This window comes from Molothrus ater, chromosome 1 (genome assembly GCF_012460135.2).
Source record: "Molothrus ater isolate BHLD 08-10-18 breed brown headed cowbird chromosome 1, BPBGC_Mater_1.1, whole genome shotgun sequence".
In the NCBI taxonomy this organism is placed as follows: domain Eukaryota; kingdom Metazoa; phylum Chordata; class Aves; order Passeriformes; family Icteridae; genus Molothrus; species Molothrus ater.
The window spans coordinates 18,763,304-18,783,538 of NC_050478.2; the positions used below are offsets into that span (position 1 = coordinate 18,763,304).

General features: G+C 37.7%; 1 protein-coding gene across 2 annotated transcripts in view; it reads right to left on the reverse strand.

The window, feature by feature from the left end:
- Positions 1 to 1,982: 1,982 nt before the first annotated feature.
- Positions 1,983 to 20,235, reverse strand: part of SPAG6 (sperm associated antigen 6) — a 38,257-nt gene continuing 20,004 nt past the window's right edge. The window contains exons 5-11 of one of the 2 annotated variants that reach the window (XM_036406914.2): positions 18,657 to 18,862; positions 17,628 to 17,801; positions 15,116 to 15,268; positions 12,584 to 12,775; positions 11,309 to 11,425; positions 8,421 to 8,566; positions 1,983 to 6,196 (exon numbers count right to left, since the gene is read on the reverse strand). In XM_036406914.2, the coding sequence (XP_036262807.1) occupies positions 6,130 to 6,196; positions 8,421 to 8,566; positions 11,309 to 11,425; positions 12,584 to 12,775; positions 15,116 to 15,268; positions 17,628 to 17,801; positions 18,657 to 18,862 (1,055 nt within the window). In that variant the 3' untranslated portion in view covers positions 1,983 to 6,129. Of the gene's footprint in view, positions 6,197 to 8,420; positions 8,567 to 9,456; positions 9,917 to 11,308; positions 11,426 to 12,583; positions 12,776 to 15,115; positions 15,269 to 17,627; positions 17,802 to 18,656; positions 18,863 to 20,235 lie in introns of those variants that run through there. The other variant, XM_036406915.2, reaches the window with a different exon arrangement.

The window sequence follows — 20,235 nt, forward strand, 5'->3', positions numbered from 1 at the left end:
GAGCTGAGACCCCTGCATGTTACTGATTACTCCAACCTCCCCTTCATCTCATGCTCTGCATGGCTGCAGGTTATGTTTCCAACACAGAGCATGAGCCATTCCCCAGTTCTAGAAAGACTTTCCTACCATTCCCTCATTTGAAGCACTGTTGGAGAAGAAAGCAGGGAAGTAATTTTCTTGCTTCTGCTTTGCTTCCAGTAAAAAGCAGAGCTGTCCAGAGCACAGGTGATGAAGATCCAGTGCCTGATTCTCACTGCAATGGAAATCAGATGTGTGCTGCTGTTCTGGATGGAAATTAGTACCATAAAGCTGGCATTAGTGAGCAGAGGAGCTGCCCAGCAGCCCCTAAAGATGCTTTACAGAGGCAAGTCTTGTGAAAGCAGATGTAATTTTGATTACATTTTGGCTGACTATGCTTGCAAGTGTGTACATATGTCTATACAGAGAGGAGTTACATAAAGACCAGGGCAGACTACAAATGGGAGCTGTTATTTTCAAATTTTACACATTACTTGAGTCACAAAATATTAACTGCACCCAACCCAGTGAACTCCCTTCCCTCTTTGTTCATATTCACTCTAGTATATCCATCATTTTTGATTCTCTGCTGATTTCCATTGTTGAGGCTTATTTTCTGTGACTTGAGAACCTGAAATTACACTATATATCTTTGTAGTTCATTGAACTAACCAGCATTTATTTTAATTTAGTAAGGAAACATTTGGCTGGGTGTGACCAAATAAATACTGTGTCTAAACCAGCACAAATATAGTTTGCACAAGGCTATAAACCTGTCTCAGAGCTCTAATGATATTGCAAGTCAATGAAGCTTCGGTGTTCTCATTAACATGATTCCATCAGACCTCTATGTTGCATATTATTAATTTTTAACAATAGATTGTAATATAATTTATAGCACTGTGGGGCAACAAAGGCTGGATCCTGATAGCAATCCAACCTTTTAGGTTGATAAGGGCTTTAACACTGACCTAATATTGAAAGGTGAATGTGTTCAGAGGGCATCAGACCAAATTATAAATAGGACAACAGGGATAAAACACATCACTAGTCTGCATCAGTGACGACAAAACTTTCCTTGAGAGCAAAGCGCACAGACCTCATCATAAGATTATGCAGCAGAAGAGTTCTGCTGCTAAATTTGACACAAACAAGTAATCAAAAGCTTTGTTTTAAAGAAATACATTTAAACACTTTTCTCACCTCTGGAAGTTTAACTTTTGTAACAAAAGGAATAAAATACAGAACAGCTAATGTTAATCTTGGTACCTATAATTTAACTCAATTTGGAGTCGGAACAAGCATATATTTGTGAAGAAAAAGCAAGCCTTCAAAATGTCTGTGGAAATATGCTAAATGGGTGACATTAGCAGCCTTGCATTGTTCTTCTCCATGGCTTGCTGATGCATGAGAGTGAACACAACCAGTTTCTGCTACGGACAGCAGCTCCACTCCCTCAGCACTCGGAACTCGTGATGCGACCTCGGGCAGGGGCGACACAGCCATGAACGAGGAGGAACCTCTTGTGAAAGGCAGCACAAACCATTTCCTGGTTTAAAAGGCATTCTCATCATCAAAATATGTGTTAGTGTTGCTTATACATATTTCCTAACTCAGTCTTTTGTGCTGTATCTAGAAATACAGTACAGCGGTAATAAGGTAATTAGTATTTTCACTAGCTAAATTACAGAGCTGGCTGCAGAATAAAGCACAGTAGCATCAATATTATCAGTGAAGTATTATACAAAAATAACATCACTAGTTTTAGTATAGTCACAAGATCTAATAATTTCCTCTTTCTCTGTGATGCCTTTAAATTTTATCAGATGAGGAAACTCACAAGATCCATTGACTCCTAGTTCAACTCCAATTCTAAAAATCTAGGTAAATTTTTGTAGGTTCTTGAACAATATTTCTTTCTGAATATGGTATTAGTTATAAAGAACTTAAATTCTGCTGCATCAATCTCTCATATGAATTTAATTTTCCCAGCACTTCTGTAAGTTAACAAAGGAGTAGAACAGATACTTCACAGATGAAGATGATGAATCATAGGGATTTGTAATAATTATCCAAGACCATAAAAGCAATCCTATGTCAGTGTGAGAAGTGGAACCACTGGCTTTGCAATCCAGTCCTACTCCATATTTCCTTCCCCTCACAAAAGGAGATCTAAAATTCCAACAACCAAGATACTGGAAACCAAGCAGCCATTAGGGAAGAAATTGAAGGAAGCATGCTTTCACAGATTCTTCACATGGTGAGACAATTGTCTGCCACCCCTTCATATCCAGAACTCAGAGGACTCCAATTTATAACAAAGTTGAAAGCATCCCCTGGTATTTTCCATGTTTAAAACTCCCCTTGAGCCAGCCTAATTCACAACCCCCTCGACCAAATCAAGAACACTTGAAGATCTACTCACACTCCATCCACTTCCTAATTACAGTAACTTTATGCTCTACATCACAATACGAGGTTCGTTTCCTCCACCAGTTCCATTCAATTCCTTCAACATTTTGTTCATTTGTTTGTTAAGATGCAGATCTCCAGCAGCTTGATCACTTCAGATGAGACAAAGCAATCCCTTGGTAAATCCCTCTGGACATGCAGAACATATTATATGCACAAGAGTTGAACTCCTTGAATTTCCCCTTTTCAGATCCTCTAGGTTTCCAGTCATTCAGATAAAGAAAGGAGCTTTTGTAGACCAGTTAATCCATCTGCTGAATGAAATATGGTACAAGTTCTACACATCCACAAGTTCTGTCAAGGCCCTGGTTTACATCTGTAGATGTAATAATAACTGCAGTAATGCAGACAGAAATCACGGCTCAGGCCCCCAGAGAAGATCTTTAGAGACTTGAGTTGAAAAGTCCCAATGCCACAGTCAAAGGAGCAGGCAAAATGATTTAAAGGCTTACATTTATTTCTGCCAAAGCACTGGCTTAATTATCTTTGTGTGTCTTAATAAGCCACCTCTGTGAGAGGTACTCTTACTTGAAATGCCTGCATGTCCTAAGCTCCAAAGCAGGCACTGTTGAGTGGTAAGCTGAGACAAACATCCAAAGGCAGTGTAGGGGCCAAGCTGCAAAATGAGCCTGTTGTTCATCTCCTCTAGCACCACAGTCACACACTCGCATGAAAACAGCATTTGAACGAATTAAAATGCAAATCTACATTTTATTATATGAAATTGAGACAAATGATACACACTTGAAGCCTGCCAGAGCAGCTATTACAAACATTAATATAGTTTTAGATGATGACTTAAACCAAATGAGAGGATGGAACAGAAACACTGAAGAAACGCCTTTTGAAACACTACAGGGAAAAAAAGCAATTCTTGCCATAGTTCCATTAGTAAAATACAAATTAGCAATAATTCTGCTGTAAAGGGCTAGATCTGTGTTGTGCAGACCTGTGTTCCTCCAGGGAAGCCTCCAGCCACAAGGTGGTTGTGCAGGCAGAGAAGCAGCCTGCCAGCAAAGAACAACTGCTGGGGTCTCAAACTGTGGGAGAGGACTTTGCACTGCCACAGCCTAATGGGATGTGGCATCGTCCAGGAATCCTGCAACAAGGGGCCAAACAGCCACTGGCCTAGGCCAGAGCTGCCCAGGGATGTAAAGATGTATTTATGCTAGGTCTGATTTAGATTGTGCTCTACACAATCAGATCGCTTTGAAGGTTTGCCTTGTGCAATCATTTCCTTTGTCAGGAATCAGAAAAAGACTGTGAAAAGACTGTGAACAAATTGTTTAGGCATTGAAATTTAACCCTGTGGAATCCTTACAGTGTAGCACAGTGTGACACAGCAGGAGCACATTTGTCAGGGGACTGAAGCCTCTTTGCTCTCTCTGCACAAAACATATACATTAGCATTGTGTGGGCTGGGGGTGCTCCCGAGCACACGAGGGAGGAAGCCGTGGGGACACAGCTCCATCCATGCCTCTGCTGCCTCCCATCTGCACACAGCCCTCTGCGCCACTTCTGCTCTGCCAGGGAAAACAGAGGCTTCAAATCCTTCAAGACTCTCTTGAATCCCTTCCATTGCATTTTGTTTCAGAGGTTGTACGAGATTTGATTTTTAAATATCCATAATGCTCGTGAGAAAATTATTGAGTATTGACTTAAAATTATTGACTCTTAACAACAATCTTGCTAAGAGTCTCAAAGTTTTTCCACTAGCATTAATAGTGCCAGAATATCCTAGCATTAATGTCAGAATATAAACACTAAAATCAAAAAGGCATTTGGTAGAAGCTAGTCAGTTCCAAGGCTTTTCACTTAGCTGTGGGCTAAGGAAAGAACCCATCTGCTGTGGATTCTATACCAACATTCATGACACCAACAGCTTCTGTCTCAGTGTCCATACAGTAAGGTACTGTGCATCCCCTGCAGAGTCTGAGAGCACCAAGTACCTCACAGCAGGAGCACAGCCCTCTGTAGAAATAAATTTTAACACAGGATAGCCCACCCATGTTTTTGTGAACTGTTGAAAAATATGCTGGCAAGAATAAAAAAAAAATAGTAATTTGGAATTTGGCAAAGAAAAGCCACCCTAAATAATTTCCAACTGCAATCAGTCTTTGCTCCTGCTTTACAAGTAATAGATGAGACTATCCTTTTATAAACCCATTCAGTTATATGTTTAAGAAAATAGGTAAGTTTCTCTCCAGTGGAGGTTTTCAAATATTGTCTTTCCTTGTGGCTGCCAGTATTTCCATATCCCATTCCAGAAACATCGTTTAATAGTCTTCAGGAAAAATTTTTAAAAAACCAAAGCAAAAAAAGAAAACCCAAAAAAACCCCACAAAAACAAAACAAAATAAAACAAAGACACAAACAAACAAACAAACAACAAAAACAACCAAAAACCCCAACAAAACAAAACAACAAACACTCCCCCAAACTTCTGCAAATGAGAAAAAGAAAAATGGTTAGAACAAAAAATGGTAAATGACAGTTACATATTAGGGAAGATTAGAGGGTTGTTGCTGTGTGATACACCAGAGGAGTAAGCAGAATGTAAAAGTCTTTTCACTCTCCAAAAGAAGGTAAAAATAGTTTCAGGATGTTCTTCAGATGGGATAGAGCTCATACCTCTACATCGATGTGATCTTGCAGCTTCAAGACTTAAGTTCCAAATGTGTTTTAACTCAACTCTTCAGCTATTTCAGCTCTTGAAGGATAAATCCTAAGCCATCTTAGTCCCATCAGTCCAATCAGTGCGACCCAAGTGTCCTCAGAACTTTGCTATCAGTGTTCCTGCAGCCAAGCAAAGCCCCTCTCTTCTGAGCCACACCAATGTGCTGCTGACCCCTGCAAACCAAACCTCCCAGGGTCCTTCCCCTTGTGTCCATGGAAGTTCTGAGTTCACTCTGTCCTTCCCAAGAGGAACAACCATGCACAGACCAAATAGTGTATTGCTCCTTTCCTCCACAGCAAATCCTGCCTTAATTAGGAGGACTTTTGCAGAAGATGTATTATCTCCCAGGCCAGGATCACCACACTACCATATCATGAAGAATTCAGCCCTTGTATCATCTTCATCTCTGATTATTTCTTTGTTTAGCTGCTGCTAACATGTTTGGAGATTTAAAATCACAACACTTTACTTCCTCAAAGGTAGCAGTAGGAGATATCTCAGTGCAGAAAGAATTCCATAATTAGAAAAAGCACAGGGGCCAGCTTTTTTCCCCTCATCAAGCCTGGGAAGCTTTAAACAATATACAAAGACAAAAGGAGAAAATGGTAATAGTACTGAGAGGGCTAAAATTTGAATGAGATAACAAACTTTTCTTGTGGAAGGAAAAGGAAATGACTGATTCTAAAAAAGCTTCTGTGATAAATCATCACCCCTGCATGAAATTCATTCATGTATGTGGCAGTATCTGGTAGTAATGTTAAAGTAAAACAAAAAGGAACAAAAACTTAGCTTATAACAAGTTTATAAAGAACAAAATACGGCTTGCTAAAATTGTTGAGCTTTTTCAGTAGTTCAAAAAGTAGAAAGAGATTTGAGAATCAAGCAAGGTTTTCAACAGCTGTATTTGTATTACAGTCATAAAGGCATAAATGTGAAATGTAGCTCTAATAAAACACTGAAGTTTATAAAACTGGTTGGTAATTTTCCACCCTTTCCAGGAGTATCTCAGAATATCCAGGGGAATAATACCTGAAAGAGAAGCATTTTGTTTGTGTGTTAGACTACAAGGCATGTTCTGTACAAAGTAATGAAATACTATGCATATTTCTACTGATCAGGAAAAAATCCTAGCATTAAACACTGGTCAAGGCATTCTACAGCTACTCCCCTACAATGTTTTAACAACCTTCTTTTCAACTTACATAATCATTTATACTTGGAAGTCAGTTTTTTAAAAATATATTTAGCTTCTTTTAGGGCATGTAGGTAAGCAGCTACATTTTAGATTGATTCAGCTGCCACAAGCATTGTCTTTACTAAGAAATGTACGTGCTGGCTTCTTTTGAAATGATGGCCTTCAACAAAAAAGCATGAGTTTACACAGAACTGTTGGCTGCAAATGACAATAGTCTGCTGCTGCTTGTCAGACATAAGCACACACCCCAAAACTCACATGAAGTCTACATCCATGAGAGGGACACTGGTTCTGGAACAAAAAAAATTGTCACAGTGACCTTCTCTCTCTCTAATGCTGCTCAAGGATGGACACTGCCATGGGAGTGAGTGCCATGGAAAACTGGAGGTTTTCATTAGAGTAGGACTCTATAGTCCCATTGCTGTCCTGCTGTCATTCAACTGGTTTTCCACAATGTTCCAACTACATGCATCCAATATGCAAGCATCAAAGCTGCATTTAGTTCTTGTTTTCCAGGTTAAGAGAATCTGAAATTTAATACTGTATTATCCTAAAAACATACATCTCAGTATATTTCTAGTTTTGCAGGCATGTGAACTGCCACCTCTGAGCCCTGAAAGCTTCAACTATAAAGAGAGAGGAACACACTTCCATGTAATGTAGGCCTAAAATATACTCAAAAAATCCCCAATGCTTTCCCTTGAAGGAAAATCTATTTACTTTGTTAATTTTCATTTTTCTGGACAATTTCTGCATAATTAAACTCTTTTTAAACCTCTTATTAGTTCTGTGATTTGTAAAGCTAACTTTCCAATGCATTACTGTATTCAGTCTGCAAACAGCCTAAAATAACAGGTCTCCAGGACAAACCCAGAGCTGGATTCTATCACAGCTGCTGTGCCTCAGGCAGCACAACCAACATCAGGCAGAAGCACAGACAGTCAAGCAAGAGATGCTCAGAGGGGCCTTTTTATTTATTACATCCCAGGCTAGATGAGTAACCTTTTTTCATTTACAGGGGGGAAAAATAGCTATAACAAAGAAACATTATTAATACCCAGAAAAGAATAAACAAATTCCTCTTTCCTTCTGAAGTACAAGCTGCAGAATAAAATTTCTTTATGAATTTGCTTTTACCCATTTGACAGCTACTGGCTTTTCTTTGTAGAGACAAATAGGCCTTCATTTTGTGAGACTTAGTTTCTAGCTACTATTAGCTGAAGAACTCTGCTGCTATAATTAAAATTGATGATGCAGATTTTCAGAGCCTGTAGAGGGAGTACATGAGTACAACATCCTTCTGATGTGTTGATGTAGTGAAGGACTGGTAAATGGGTATCTAGAATCTAGGAGGGCATTTCTCTCATTATTACAATTTAGGATGGTGACATTTTGACTGTAAGCTATTTAATAGTGTTTCTGTATTCATTAAGGGCAAAGTTCAACTTGGTGCAGACAGCTGGTGTATGGTCCTTTTATATAACACTTAAGCCTTGTGATGAGGCTCAGGGAGGAAGGGCAGCTGTGGGCAGACCAACTGTGCAGGAGAGCCTCTGGACCCTCTGTACATCAGAGGAAGTTTCAAAGGAGCCTCTGAACACTCTAGCTCAGACACACTATTATGAAAGTCAAGGATGCAACCAAAGATTCACCAATACCTCTATTTTTGGAGCCTAAGTAATCCACAAGTAAGTTACCAAAATAAATTTCCCACAGACATTCATTAATATGAGTGGCTGTACTGAAGACTCAGAGTCCATCTGGGCAGTGCAGGACTGACTTTATGTCACACTTTCCTGCAAGAGCCTGATTATTTGGGCTTTGTTGACAGACAAAGAAATTTGATTCCAAATACAAAAAGAGAAAGCATTCTAATGTACGTGTCCAGAGGTTGTGTTACTGCTGGGGCAATTAATCAAATGTTACGCTTTGGTTTTATTAAAACCAAATTTCACATAGGAGTTAAATTAGTATTTTAAATCCTTCCTTTGTGTTGTTCCTGTGAAAAACATCTAACAATGTTACAAGTATGAGTTCTTTAAATTTCATTTTCCCTACCTTACTATTTCCTCTGGGTAGCAATTGTTAATAGTGTTGATATATTCCTGAAGAAGTGACCCAGGTTCTGCTTTTATTTCTTGAACCTTTTTAAGTCCACCAGTTGTTACAAAGAGACGACGTGCTTTATTGTCATGTGGTAACACCTACACACAGAATAGTACATTTTAAAAAATTCTTTTGAATTAATCTGTATGCCACTAGGCTCAAATATTGCTTATTTGTTTTTAATTCAGAGGACAGATAAAAAGGAAAATTAGAGAAACAACATCTGTAATGACTACTGTATTATAACACCCAGCTGTATAGGGAAAAAAACCCAGAAACCAGCCCTTTATGATTACAACATAATTTATAATGTACTTTAATACATAACATATATAAAATAATGAATTTAATATTTATCCTTACATAAATAATATTTCTTGAATTATTCCTACAGAGACAATAAGATTGTGGAGAATAAATAGATAATCAAAACAAAACACTAACGTGGAATAACAACAGCATCTGTTCCACTTAAACCAAGTTATTCAGGTCTTTTATGTCAATTCCCACAGTTTAATTGTAGAGCTGAATTTTATATCATTATAATGATCTAGTATAGATTAGTGCATGAAAACAATACTGAGAATTGTTGCAAGTGAACAATACAGCCTTGAAGCATTACATGCTACTATTAAATTCCTAGATATTAAAATCCTTTAACACACTGTGTAGCCATGGAAGCCTTTTACAAACACACACACAAAGCAAAAACGTGAAGTTTCTGCAGCCAAAGGGGATGAGAAGCAGGAATGATCAGACAATAACATTCTGTGCTCCCTGAGTGATGCCAGTACGCAGCTCTGTCCAGAGGACGGCAGCGAGGGAGGAGGGAGGGAGGAATGAAGGGAGGGAGGGAGGTGGGGGCTGGGCCAGGCGAGGGAGAATGACTGCATGTAGTCCATAGGCCCATAGGGCTGCAATATTATTAAAAAAAAAAAAAAATAGAGAGAAAAAGACAGAAAAATAATGCAAGATGTCAGCTGCATCTACAGCAAAACCAGATGCGTTTAAAAACAACTCTGAGAGTTACAGATTATGAGGGCAAAAACATTTTGTAAGCTTCCACACTGGTCAGACATGAAGCCATAAATTTGACTGTATTTCAGTGTAAAACAAGAGCCTCAAATGAGGAAGGAAGTGCCTAAAAGGATGAAGAAAAAGAACAAAATTTCTTCCATGCATTCAGGCAAATGACCTTCATTTCTGTGGTTCCTCTAGTCTGTACAAAATCAACAGACAGGTAAAGAAAAAGCAGGAGAGCACAAAGACTTCTCTCTATTCTATGCTCCACAGAAGTGTCAGGAACAACTGTGATTTTTTCGTTGTGGGAACTGAGCAGACGTCTGTTTTCACATCTCTCCCACAACAAGAACTGCCAAGGAGGAACTAGCAAGGAGACAGGATATGGCCCTTTCCCTGCCTTCCTCCTCCACACTGTGACTTCCAGCCTGGATAAGACAGCAAAAAATTCTCTGAGAAGGGGCCCTAAAGAGAGAGCACCTCTGAGACAGTCTCTTCCCCCAGTCCAACCTGAGACAGCAGAGAACTGCACAAACTCCAAAAATGCTAATGCTAAAATACACAGTCCAGCACGAAAAACAAACAGCACCCCATTTTGAAGCACAGCTTGGAAATAAGGCTTTTACTGTGCCATAAATAAGCCCACAGAAGTAACAGACCACAGCTCTAAGAATAGGAAATTCCTAAGCTATGGTACAGGAGAGACAAATGCTTTTACTACAGAGAACTTAAAATTAAGAGAACTTAAAATTAACACTTCAGAAGAGCAAATGCCAGACAAGTATAGTTTAATAACATATAGGCAAAGGAGAAAATTGAAACAAAACAAAATATCAGCTGATATGAAGGGCACAAAACCATTTCAATAGCAAGCAATGTTCAAATATACACTGGATAACCAATTGCTACACACTTGGCTCATTAATAGCTCCATTCAGAACTAGAAGCAAAAGAGACTGGATTCTGTGCAAATCTCCAGTCTTTGAACAGCCTTAGCAAGAAGACAGGAGAAATGAAACTCTGGCAATGTAATCAGGAATCTGCACTACCAACAGCAGTGCTTCCAGATCTGTCATAATCAGAACTGAATATCAAGAGTGTTTTACTTGGCCATTTCCAGAAAGAGCATCTTACCCACAGAGCTTGGTATACCCTGCTAACAGGTTACACTGCAGAGTATCACACAAAACATAGTCTGCAGTTGAACAGGATTCCCACCATGTGCTGAACATTACAGACACTGCAAGTCTCCCAGTTAGTTAGCAATTACTTATAAATTTTAAATATTTTCAATAAATCGTATCACTTTTACATGCTGCATTCAAATCAACAATGTATTTAACGACTAAGTTTCAAAATATTGAGAGGGATGAGAAAAGATTTGGAATTTTTACACTTATTTGAGCCTGAAAATTAATCAGGATAAAAGGAGTGAAGCCTTTATATTATTGTAAAATATCTGACTTAAGTCACTGCTGTACAGACAGCTTGTAGTTTATCTAAAACAGATGTGACTGGGATTTATGTGATACATTGGCTCAGCGAAAATATTTGCAGTGAGTTAATATTCCACTTAATCTCAAGAGGCAAGGAAGAAAAAAACACCTTGCTTATAGGAAACTGTTTTCCCAGTCTTAGGATGAATTATGGCAGATTCCAAATGAAACAGTATCCAGCTGTATAAGACAAAAGAACAGGATCCAAACTGCTTTGGAAGGGGATGCTTGAGGATCCTGAGAAAACAATGACACCTTTAGAGTAGCTAAATGGGAAAAAATTAGTAATTAACATATTACTCAGCAAGAAGAGCCTTTTCTTACCTTACTAAACTGCCCAATAATATGCTTCATAATACTGGGAGGGGCCTCATGAAGCAGTGGTTCAAGTGCTGGAAGATATGTGCATTTCTGAAGAATGTTCTTTAAGGCTTTCTTAGTCTATTGAAATGCAAAATAAACTTTCTGTAGTAAAATATCAACGAAAACAAGAATTCATATATATCACTGAAGTCTGATCAAAAAAGCAAATTGATCAGAATTTTCAATGGGCAATTTCTGAATAGAAACTATGATATCTATCAGGTCACTTAATGAAGAATCAATTCTCTACTTAGATTTATGAAACCTCAAAACCTACAGTGCATCATATTATTATTATGTTATCTACAGTCAAAGTAATGGCAATTTTCCTTTGACTATAATGAAAGCTGGAGTAGAGCCTTTAAGGTAAATTGAAGTACTCTAATGTAATAAGAAAGTTAAATCAAAACATATTTTAAAAGATTGTATTTTAGAAGTGGCTTACTAGGAGAGGCTGCTGGTCTGGGGTAGCAAAGTGCAGTATGGTCCAGGCAGGGGGGAAAAGAGAGAGTGAAACAATTGTGCATTGGTGCATATTTCTGAAAACAAACTCAGTGGTGACTGATACAAGCAGAAGTAACCTTCTTGGGCAGGATCACAGGTACAGCTAATTTGGCTTCAATATTTTTGGACTACTGGAAATTACTATATGAAAGGTACTTTACATGGAATGTGGTATTTCAGTGGAACATAGAGAATCACAGTGCAACATAGGAGATCATACCCTGTCCTATTGCATTCTTACTGTTGCTCAGAAATACACTTTACTAAACTGCAACTCTACTGGCTCCCACTCAAAGGCCCTAAATATGGGCAGTTGCATGTTTTAAAGAGCAGAGCCTTGATTAGCTGTTACAATTTTATTATAATAATAAAAATGTAGGCAAAATTATTACAAGGACTGTAATATTTTCTACAAGAGCTTATACTTGCAAAAAAAGAAGTGGATAATTAGAAATGAGTCACAAGAAATTACAGCAATATGGGTCTGCACAACTCTGATCTAAACTGGGAAAAAAAAAAGGGATTAGACTGTGGTGGCTGTAGCATATGATTTGGTATACACCGCATGCACATGCATTAGGACCAGCCAGTCCCCTAATAAGTGACACAGCACCCAGGAAAGCTGTGACTCAGTGAGCATCAATAAAAACACATAATTTAGTAGTTTTTAAGCACTTAAACCTCTTGATTACAATTAAAATGCCATACTGCAAATACTACAAATCTACTTACTTTTGTTTTTAGATCTTCTGAGCTGCGTGGGTCCACAAAGATATCGAGCAGCGTGGGCAGCACGTTTGCTACTGCCACATGACGTGCATGCTCAGTAGTGTGCCTTCCAATCTGTCCCAAGGCCCAGGCAGCTGCTGCCTTAATATGATCTTCATGTTCTTCTACCAAGCAAAGACACAGTGGTGGTATTCCCTGTAGCATTAATCAAAAGCACAACCTTTACAAATGTAGACCAGGGAATGACAACGTGAAACAGATACTTAGAAAATGATTCTCTATTTACACTCTTCTAAAAAAGGCTGTAAGAGAATGCATGCTAGTGTCATATTTTTACAGCATTAGTGTCATATTTTTACAGCATTATGATTAGCGAGAATTTTTAATAAATATTAATAAATATGGTTATAAAGAAACTGATTCAACGTTCTAAGTCAGAGAGCAGTTTGAACAAACATGCAAATTTAAGGTACAAAAAGAATACGCAACATAATTCAGGCTGTACTGAGTAAAGATGGCAGTTTTTCTCCGACTGAAAAGAAAAGAATTTGAGTGCTTATGATTCTACAAAATCAGTTTAAGACCAGAAGGGCTCAATCACTGAGTCTTTCTTTTTTTACTTTCCACACTAAATTTCAACGTATCAACCTCTTCTTGAGTCCAGTAGTTCATGTTTGACTCACCCAATCACTTCAAGAAAGGCTTCAATTTTTGATTTGCAGACATCAAGAGGTGGAGATCTCACATCCAGCTAAAGTTGTTCTGGTTCAGGGTCTTTATACTTTCTCCACAACTACTTAGTAGCTGATATTTTATGCCAAAACACTCCAACAGGAAACATTTCATGCTACTTTAGGTAAGGCAAGGCTACTAAACTTCTACCCAGAAAAACCTTTTTCTCCATCCCATGAATCCTTCTTTACTCTTTTCTGCACAGTTTTCTGCTTTGTTGTTTTGGGTTTTTTCCCCAAGATACTTTTCAAATACAGACAGTAGAACTATATATATTACTAAAACAAATAGATTAACTTCTCTTTTCCAATAATGCTTCATCTTCTACTCTTTCATACCACAAAGGACTAAATTGTGGGGGGTTTTGCCACTGCCTTATAGCAGAAGACCACAATGAAGTGTTTGTCCAGTATGATCCCAAAAATCATTGTTCAAAATACATCCTTTCAGGTTAGAGTACCATGGAATGGAACTATCATTTTACATCATAACATCATCAGTGTCTAACTGCATATGGTTATGCCACAGTGCATTTCTTTCAAATGGTTCCAGTTTATCAAGCCCCATCCTCAGCTCTATGTACCACTCCACAATTTAATTTCCCCTGAAGCAGTTTTTGGTTTTTTAATGAGTTTCAGGTTTATTGAAGTTTATTATTATTTCTTTTGTAGATCATTCATTAACACATTTAAGTTCATCAAAGTTTGCCCAGATCCCTACAACAGCTCTCACAGCAGTTCCATTCAGTTATGATAGGGATCATTATTATTCTTCAAAAATCTAACTTAGGGGCTTCCTCCAGAATCTAATCCTGGTTTCATCCCACTTGATTTCAAGTACTCAAAAGCAGGAGCATATTTGCTCTAGGCATCACTGAAAGTGGAAAGAGAGACACATCCAGAGAAGAAGGGCCTCAAGAGATGACAAGAAAAAAGCATCTATTTCTTTAATTTTAAAATACAGAAGAGCATTTTTTTGATCACTCCTACTTTCCCTGCATACTATGTTATGCTGTAGCAACTTCCATTTTTCAACTTGTATTTCTACTAGAAGACATTTCAGTTCCTTTATTTATATTGTTTTGTTGCTCCACTCACACATACACTTTGAATGACTGACAGTGTGAAAATGGGTCAAAAATGTTCATGAAATTGTTTCATTCCTTCTGTCATTAGTTAGCATTATTCACAGACTACTAGGCCAGGCACTAATTTCACCTATTACAAACATTGCAAATTCTCCCTCTTCTATATCATTGTCCAGTAGAATTTATTTAAACCTGAAAACATATTACTTTACTCATTTGAAATGTCACTTGCAGAACTGAATCAAACCACATTACATAAGAAACTGAGGTCTTTTCAAGTCTGAAGATGGCTGCTGCAAGATACTCCAGCAGCACTAGCAGAGCCTTGCTTGTACCATGAAGAACACACCTTTAAACACAGGTGTTCTAAAGGAGCTTTCAATGTAGCCACAAATACACATTTTAAGAGGAAGCAGACTCGAGAAATTCAGTCACTTATTTTCTGCACCCATGCAATTGCAACACAGAAAAATCACACACTGTAATACCAACTAATCCACAATGTTCTGTAAAAGGTTCAACACCATAAAGACACCCTTTTATCAGGTTGACACAGAATTTCAGTCATAGAAAGCAGCAATAGTAGGAGAAAATGCATTCATGGAGAGCAAGTATATAATCCTGTCACAAAATACATTCTCTGCCTATGTTAATTTGTACCTGTACCAAAGAATACTGCTGAAGAACTACAGGAAGACAACAAAGTGATAGCTAACCTTGGAGACAATCACTGCCATTGACAGGTTCTCCGAGTGAGCCGCCACATAGCCAAGTGTCATGATGCCAGGCAGTCTGACAGTCCCTCTGCAGCTGCCAATACAATCAATCACAGCAGCAACTCCACCTGAATTTACTATAAGCTGGGAAAGCTGAAAAGATAAACAGAAGAGATTAAATACTCTGGAGTATCAACAGGCATAAAGAAGCACATCAGAGAAGCCTTTTAATGTATTGCTCTTGTTTTATGAAATAAAAGTGATGTATCACACAGACTGTTGGGAAGTAAGTGCAGCATCAAGTTTTCAGGAATGAGGCTGATTTGCTGCTGTGTTTTTGATTGACTTTACTGCAAGGAAATCAGGGTTCTGACTCCTTGATGCTGTATAGCATGGAATGACATATTCTCAACTCCATCATCACACACCAGAGAAATGTGCAGATGACAACCTATCACAGGACTGATCTTGAAGATGCACCTAATGAGCCAGATACTGTTTCATCCTAGTGGCCCCTCATTCCCAAACTAACATCCTCTGTTCTGTGCAGGGACAGAGGCAAAGGCCCATTCCTCCTCTTAGCTGCATTCTAAATTACCTCTGTGGCATAAAATCCTTTGTGGATCCTCATGCCGAGGATTGAAGGCAAGGACAACTGTTCTGGATGTGCAAAACTGACTTGGGCTGCACCATTCTGCCATGTTAGCATGCTCTGAGGGAAGTGTCCAGGGAGCACACTTGATGGGTAATGGAGTCTGCCCCAGAATGCCAAATGACATAGCCCTGCTTATAAATAATAATCAAGCAATGCAACATGGGTTTCTACCAAAAGCAAACTTGTCACACCACTTAAGGGACAGCAGTAGAATATGTATGATATCAATAATGCATACAAATCAAAATTATTTCTTATTCTTATTAGTATTATTTTCTTCCATGTTTTTAGGTATATCCCATTTTAGCATAATCCTTACAGATTCCAGAGCAAAAGGAATGTGTTCTTAAAAGTCAAAATTAAATGAACAAAACTGAGGCACATGAATTCCCAATCCAGTTGATTTCTATAAATACGAAATCTACCTTTATCTTAGAGCCTTTAAAAGGGGATTGTTTTGTTCATTAAACAGCCAGATTAAACTTTCAGTTAGTACTTAGGAAAATCTGTTCTCATGATTGTGAATTACAGCCAGTAGCAACCAAGTCCCACATCTGGACACAGCCATGTGCACCTGGATGTGCAGAGCTCCTGCCATGTTCCTCAGTCCTCACTCCAAGTCCCTCTGCTGCTGACCTTCACATGAATTTTACTGCATCTGCAGCTAGAGAGTCGAGATCTAAAAGCCATGAGTCTGCAATGACACAGCCAAGTCCTCTAGAAACACCATCTATCAGCCTGTCTCCATTGCCACATGCATTGCTTGAATAGAGTTCCCAGAGCTGGACAGTCATCTCTGTCACTCTAAGTCAGACAGAGATTGTGACTTCCCACTGGGAGTCACCAAGATGCCTCCCAGTGCTCCTTTGGAGAGCTGCTGGCATGGCCAGGTCCTCTTGTGTGGAGGATCTGGTGCCAGAAGCTCTTCTGGCTTCACCTGCAATCCTGAGTTTGGTCTCTGCCTTCTGACTCTAGAGCCCCCTTTTAATAATTTCTTTCCTTTTTTGAGGAAGTGAGTTGCATTGCCCATGAGGTACAGAGAGAAAGCAGGAAATGTGCCAAGACTGTAAACTTTTATCACCAGCTTAAAGACTGGCAGGCTGAAGAAACTGCACAACATTCATGTTTAAACACTTCTCAGTTGTTGAGTTAGCATCATGATTTTGAAATTACTATGCTCAGCATTAGTGTGTTCCACAAGTACATGGCTTATATTTCATTCCAAAGTCATATTTTGTGCCTTTTAATTATCTCTGTGGTCTGGCAGATTACCATAGTTATAATTATATGGTTTTCCTATTTATTTTGTATTGACTTTGCCAAACATCCCCACCTTCCTATGGGTAAAAACACTGTAAATGCTCAAACTCAAATTACAAACTCAAGTTACCATCAGGTTAATAATAAATAAGAGAATTTTTGACCTTTGCTGTCATTGGAAAGATAATTAAAATGTGATCCCAGCACCCCTGAAGATTTTTAAAAAGACACACACCATCTTTTATTGTTAAAGGATGATCTTGCAATTTATTAGCTGGTATCATGACTTCTGTGAGGCTTTTCTCATAATATTTTTAATATCTAGGACTGACAGTACTGTCAGCCAAGAACTCCCTCTCTGTGCTGATATCTCATAGAATGAAGTAGCTAGGTATACATTTTATGATTCCCAGTTTCCTAACCCAATTCATATTCAATACACATCTCATAATATCAGCATTTCCATATTTTCCAATGAACATGCCAAACAGCCATTTGCCCTCCCTTTCGAAAAGCAAATGACAGAATAATCCTGTATTTTATTTAAAGTGTAAAATCTAATGATATGACCTTGTATTTGCATTTTCAAGGTTTTACCTCAGGCGTATGCTTTGCTATCTCTCTAATTAAAGTTGCACCATTTTTCTTGACATATTCATCTGAGTCCTTCAGGCATGTGAGCACAACTGGGAAAATTTCTGCTTCAACCACCAACTCTGCAAGATCCACTGAATGCTTTGCTATTTGGCTTAGAGCTGACAGCACCTGACGCTAGTAAATAAAAATTGTTATAAAATCAATAGTATACAAACATCCCACAACACACACTCCTCCTGCACACAAAAATCTATTGCATCAAGGAAAACAAAGCAGGATAGGGAAAACAATTACAGCTATTTTACAATTCACTGAGTCAATTCATGCACAAATATAATGGCACAGAACATTCGCTGGTTCCTGAATAAAAGTTTCTCTTTTGTTTTATCCCATTCAAACTTGTATGTATTAAAAAAAAATTATATATACACACCATTTAAAACTGTAATTTAAAATTTACTAAAATCTATAGAAAGTATTTCTATTTACATAAATTGGATCTGTCAGATCTTATATTAAGAAATCTTTGTGGCATTTTTATGTTGTCTTCTGTTTGGTAGAGTAAAACAGAAAATTTATAATAAGAAACAATTTTTTTTGTCAATTAAACACTAGAAATTAAACCTTTGACAACAGCTATTCACATCAGATACCACATTCTAAAATACAATAAGTTCACTATTAACTGGCTTATCATATAATCTTTCGTATGCAAAACCTTTTTTGTAACTGAAATGTGCAAATCTTACCTATTAAAAGTATCTGTTGCATTCTTCATAAACTGTATATTTCTAAAAAAAACCCATACTTCTCACTTTAAAGATTAGTTTAGCTGTTCCTTACAGAGCTGCAGTTTATATCCAGTAGCTAAATTTGTAAATATGTGCAGAACTCTTTATCACTAACTACATAGTTACATTTTGTTAACACCCAAACCAAGAGCTTCTAAATAAATATGCACATCCATGTCTTTGATTCAATCTCAAGCAATGACTGGTATAACGGAGATTTAAAAAAAATTAAATGTACCTTCAGTTTAGCATCAGGGTTCGGGATCATCTGAGCTAAGTGAGCGATAGCTCCTGCATCCACTACTGTCTGTGCTAACTCTGGAGAATGCTTTGAAATATCACTGAGAGTTGAAGCAGCAATCCTTTTCAAAGCAATTTCTGGCTCCTGGATACAGAGCACTAAAAGAGGAACAGCGCCTGCATCCACCACAGCTTGTGACAGTTCTGTAGGTCCAAGGAAAGTAATTAAGTGAGTATGGGTGACTGACCCTTGTGCAAGCCATTTTTCACCCTGACAGATACAGCAAAGGAAAAAGGGGAGGGTGTAGTTCACTGTCTCGACATCTGCATTTCAAATCAGCCCTCCTGGTTTCATAAACCGTGTGGACCAATCCACAACTGAAAAGAATGCAGGTCAATAGATGGACCCCCATTTACATGCACACATTTGAGGTAGATTAGGCTGAAATGGTTTGTTATTCTGTTTTCTTTTTCTTTTTTTAAAGTAAGCAGATGTCAGCTGTTTAAACCCTGGCTATTCTGCACTGATCAATAGGAAAGCATTTTATGCATGGCTAACAACAACACAGAAAGCCAAAGTACCAAAATTTTATCAACCGGCTAATTAGAGAGCATTTTACCCTCTTTAAATGATAAGCAGATATTAGCATAGATCAAATGCCAAAAACAAAAATACAAAAAAAATACATAAAAGATTTATCTTACATAAAAGATTGCAAAAATGGAACTTGGTGATCAAAACTAGTCTTTGCTACCATACGTGGGATGAGACAGAATTTATACTTTAATGACAAGAAAAATGTTATCATACACAATTAGACAAATGAGAAATATCATCAGTGATATTGTGTGTCTGAGATTAGCACAATATCCTTAACTAACTGCACCTTAAACAAAAAAAAAAAAAATCTGAGCATGTGATTAGCTGACATGGACAAAAATTACACTATTAGAAATTCATTAGCTCTCTCTGTGTATGCAGCATTAATCACAGTCCTAAAATGAGAATTACTGGGTATCAGAAGCAAAATTTATATTATAACCAAGCTGTGCTATTTTAAAATAGTGTTGAAAAAGTGGTAAAAACCATAGGGGATTCAATAATCTATTAGGTTCTTCGTTCAGTTTTGCTACACCTTATTATGCATATCCATTATTATCTTTAACATTTATCTTGACTTACAGTACCATGGCAACATATGGCTGTTGTATTTCAAGACTCTAACTTAGCTTTTGATTTATAGTCCATCCATAAAGAGATTTTCATACTAAGAAAAATACAGCATACTTCATTAAATATACATAGACTAATATAGTTTTTCATGAAATCTGTACGTCATGTCATCATTACGTTGTTAATATCCAAATAATGTTCCAGACCAGATTTGTTTTCAATTAGTGAGTTATAGCCACACACTGTAATACATGTGATAAGTCAAATATTTACACTGTATGTTATTTTATTATACAATATTTTAAAGAAAATATAAATATTACATCCAAAAAATAAATAATGCAATAATTTTTAAACTAATACAATACCCTGAAATTAGCTCAGTTGGCTAGAGCATAGTGCT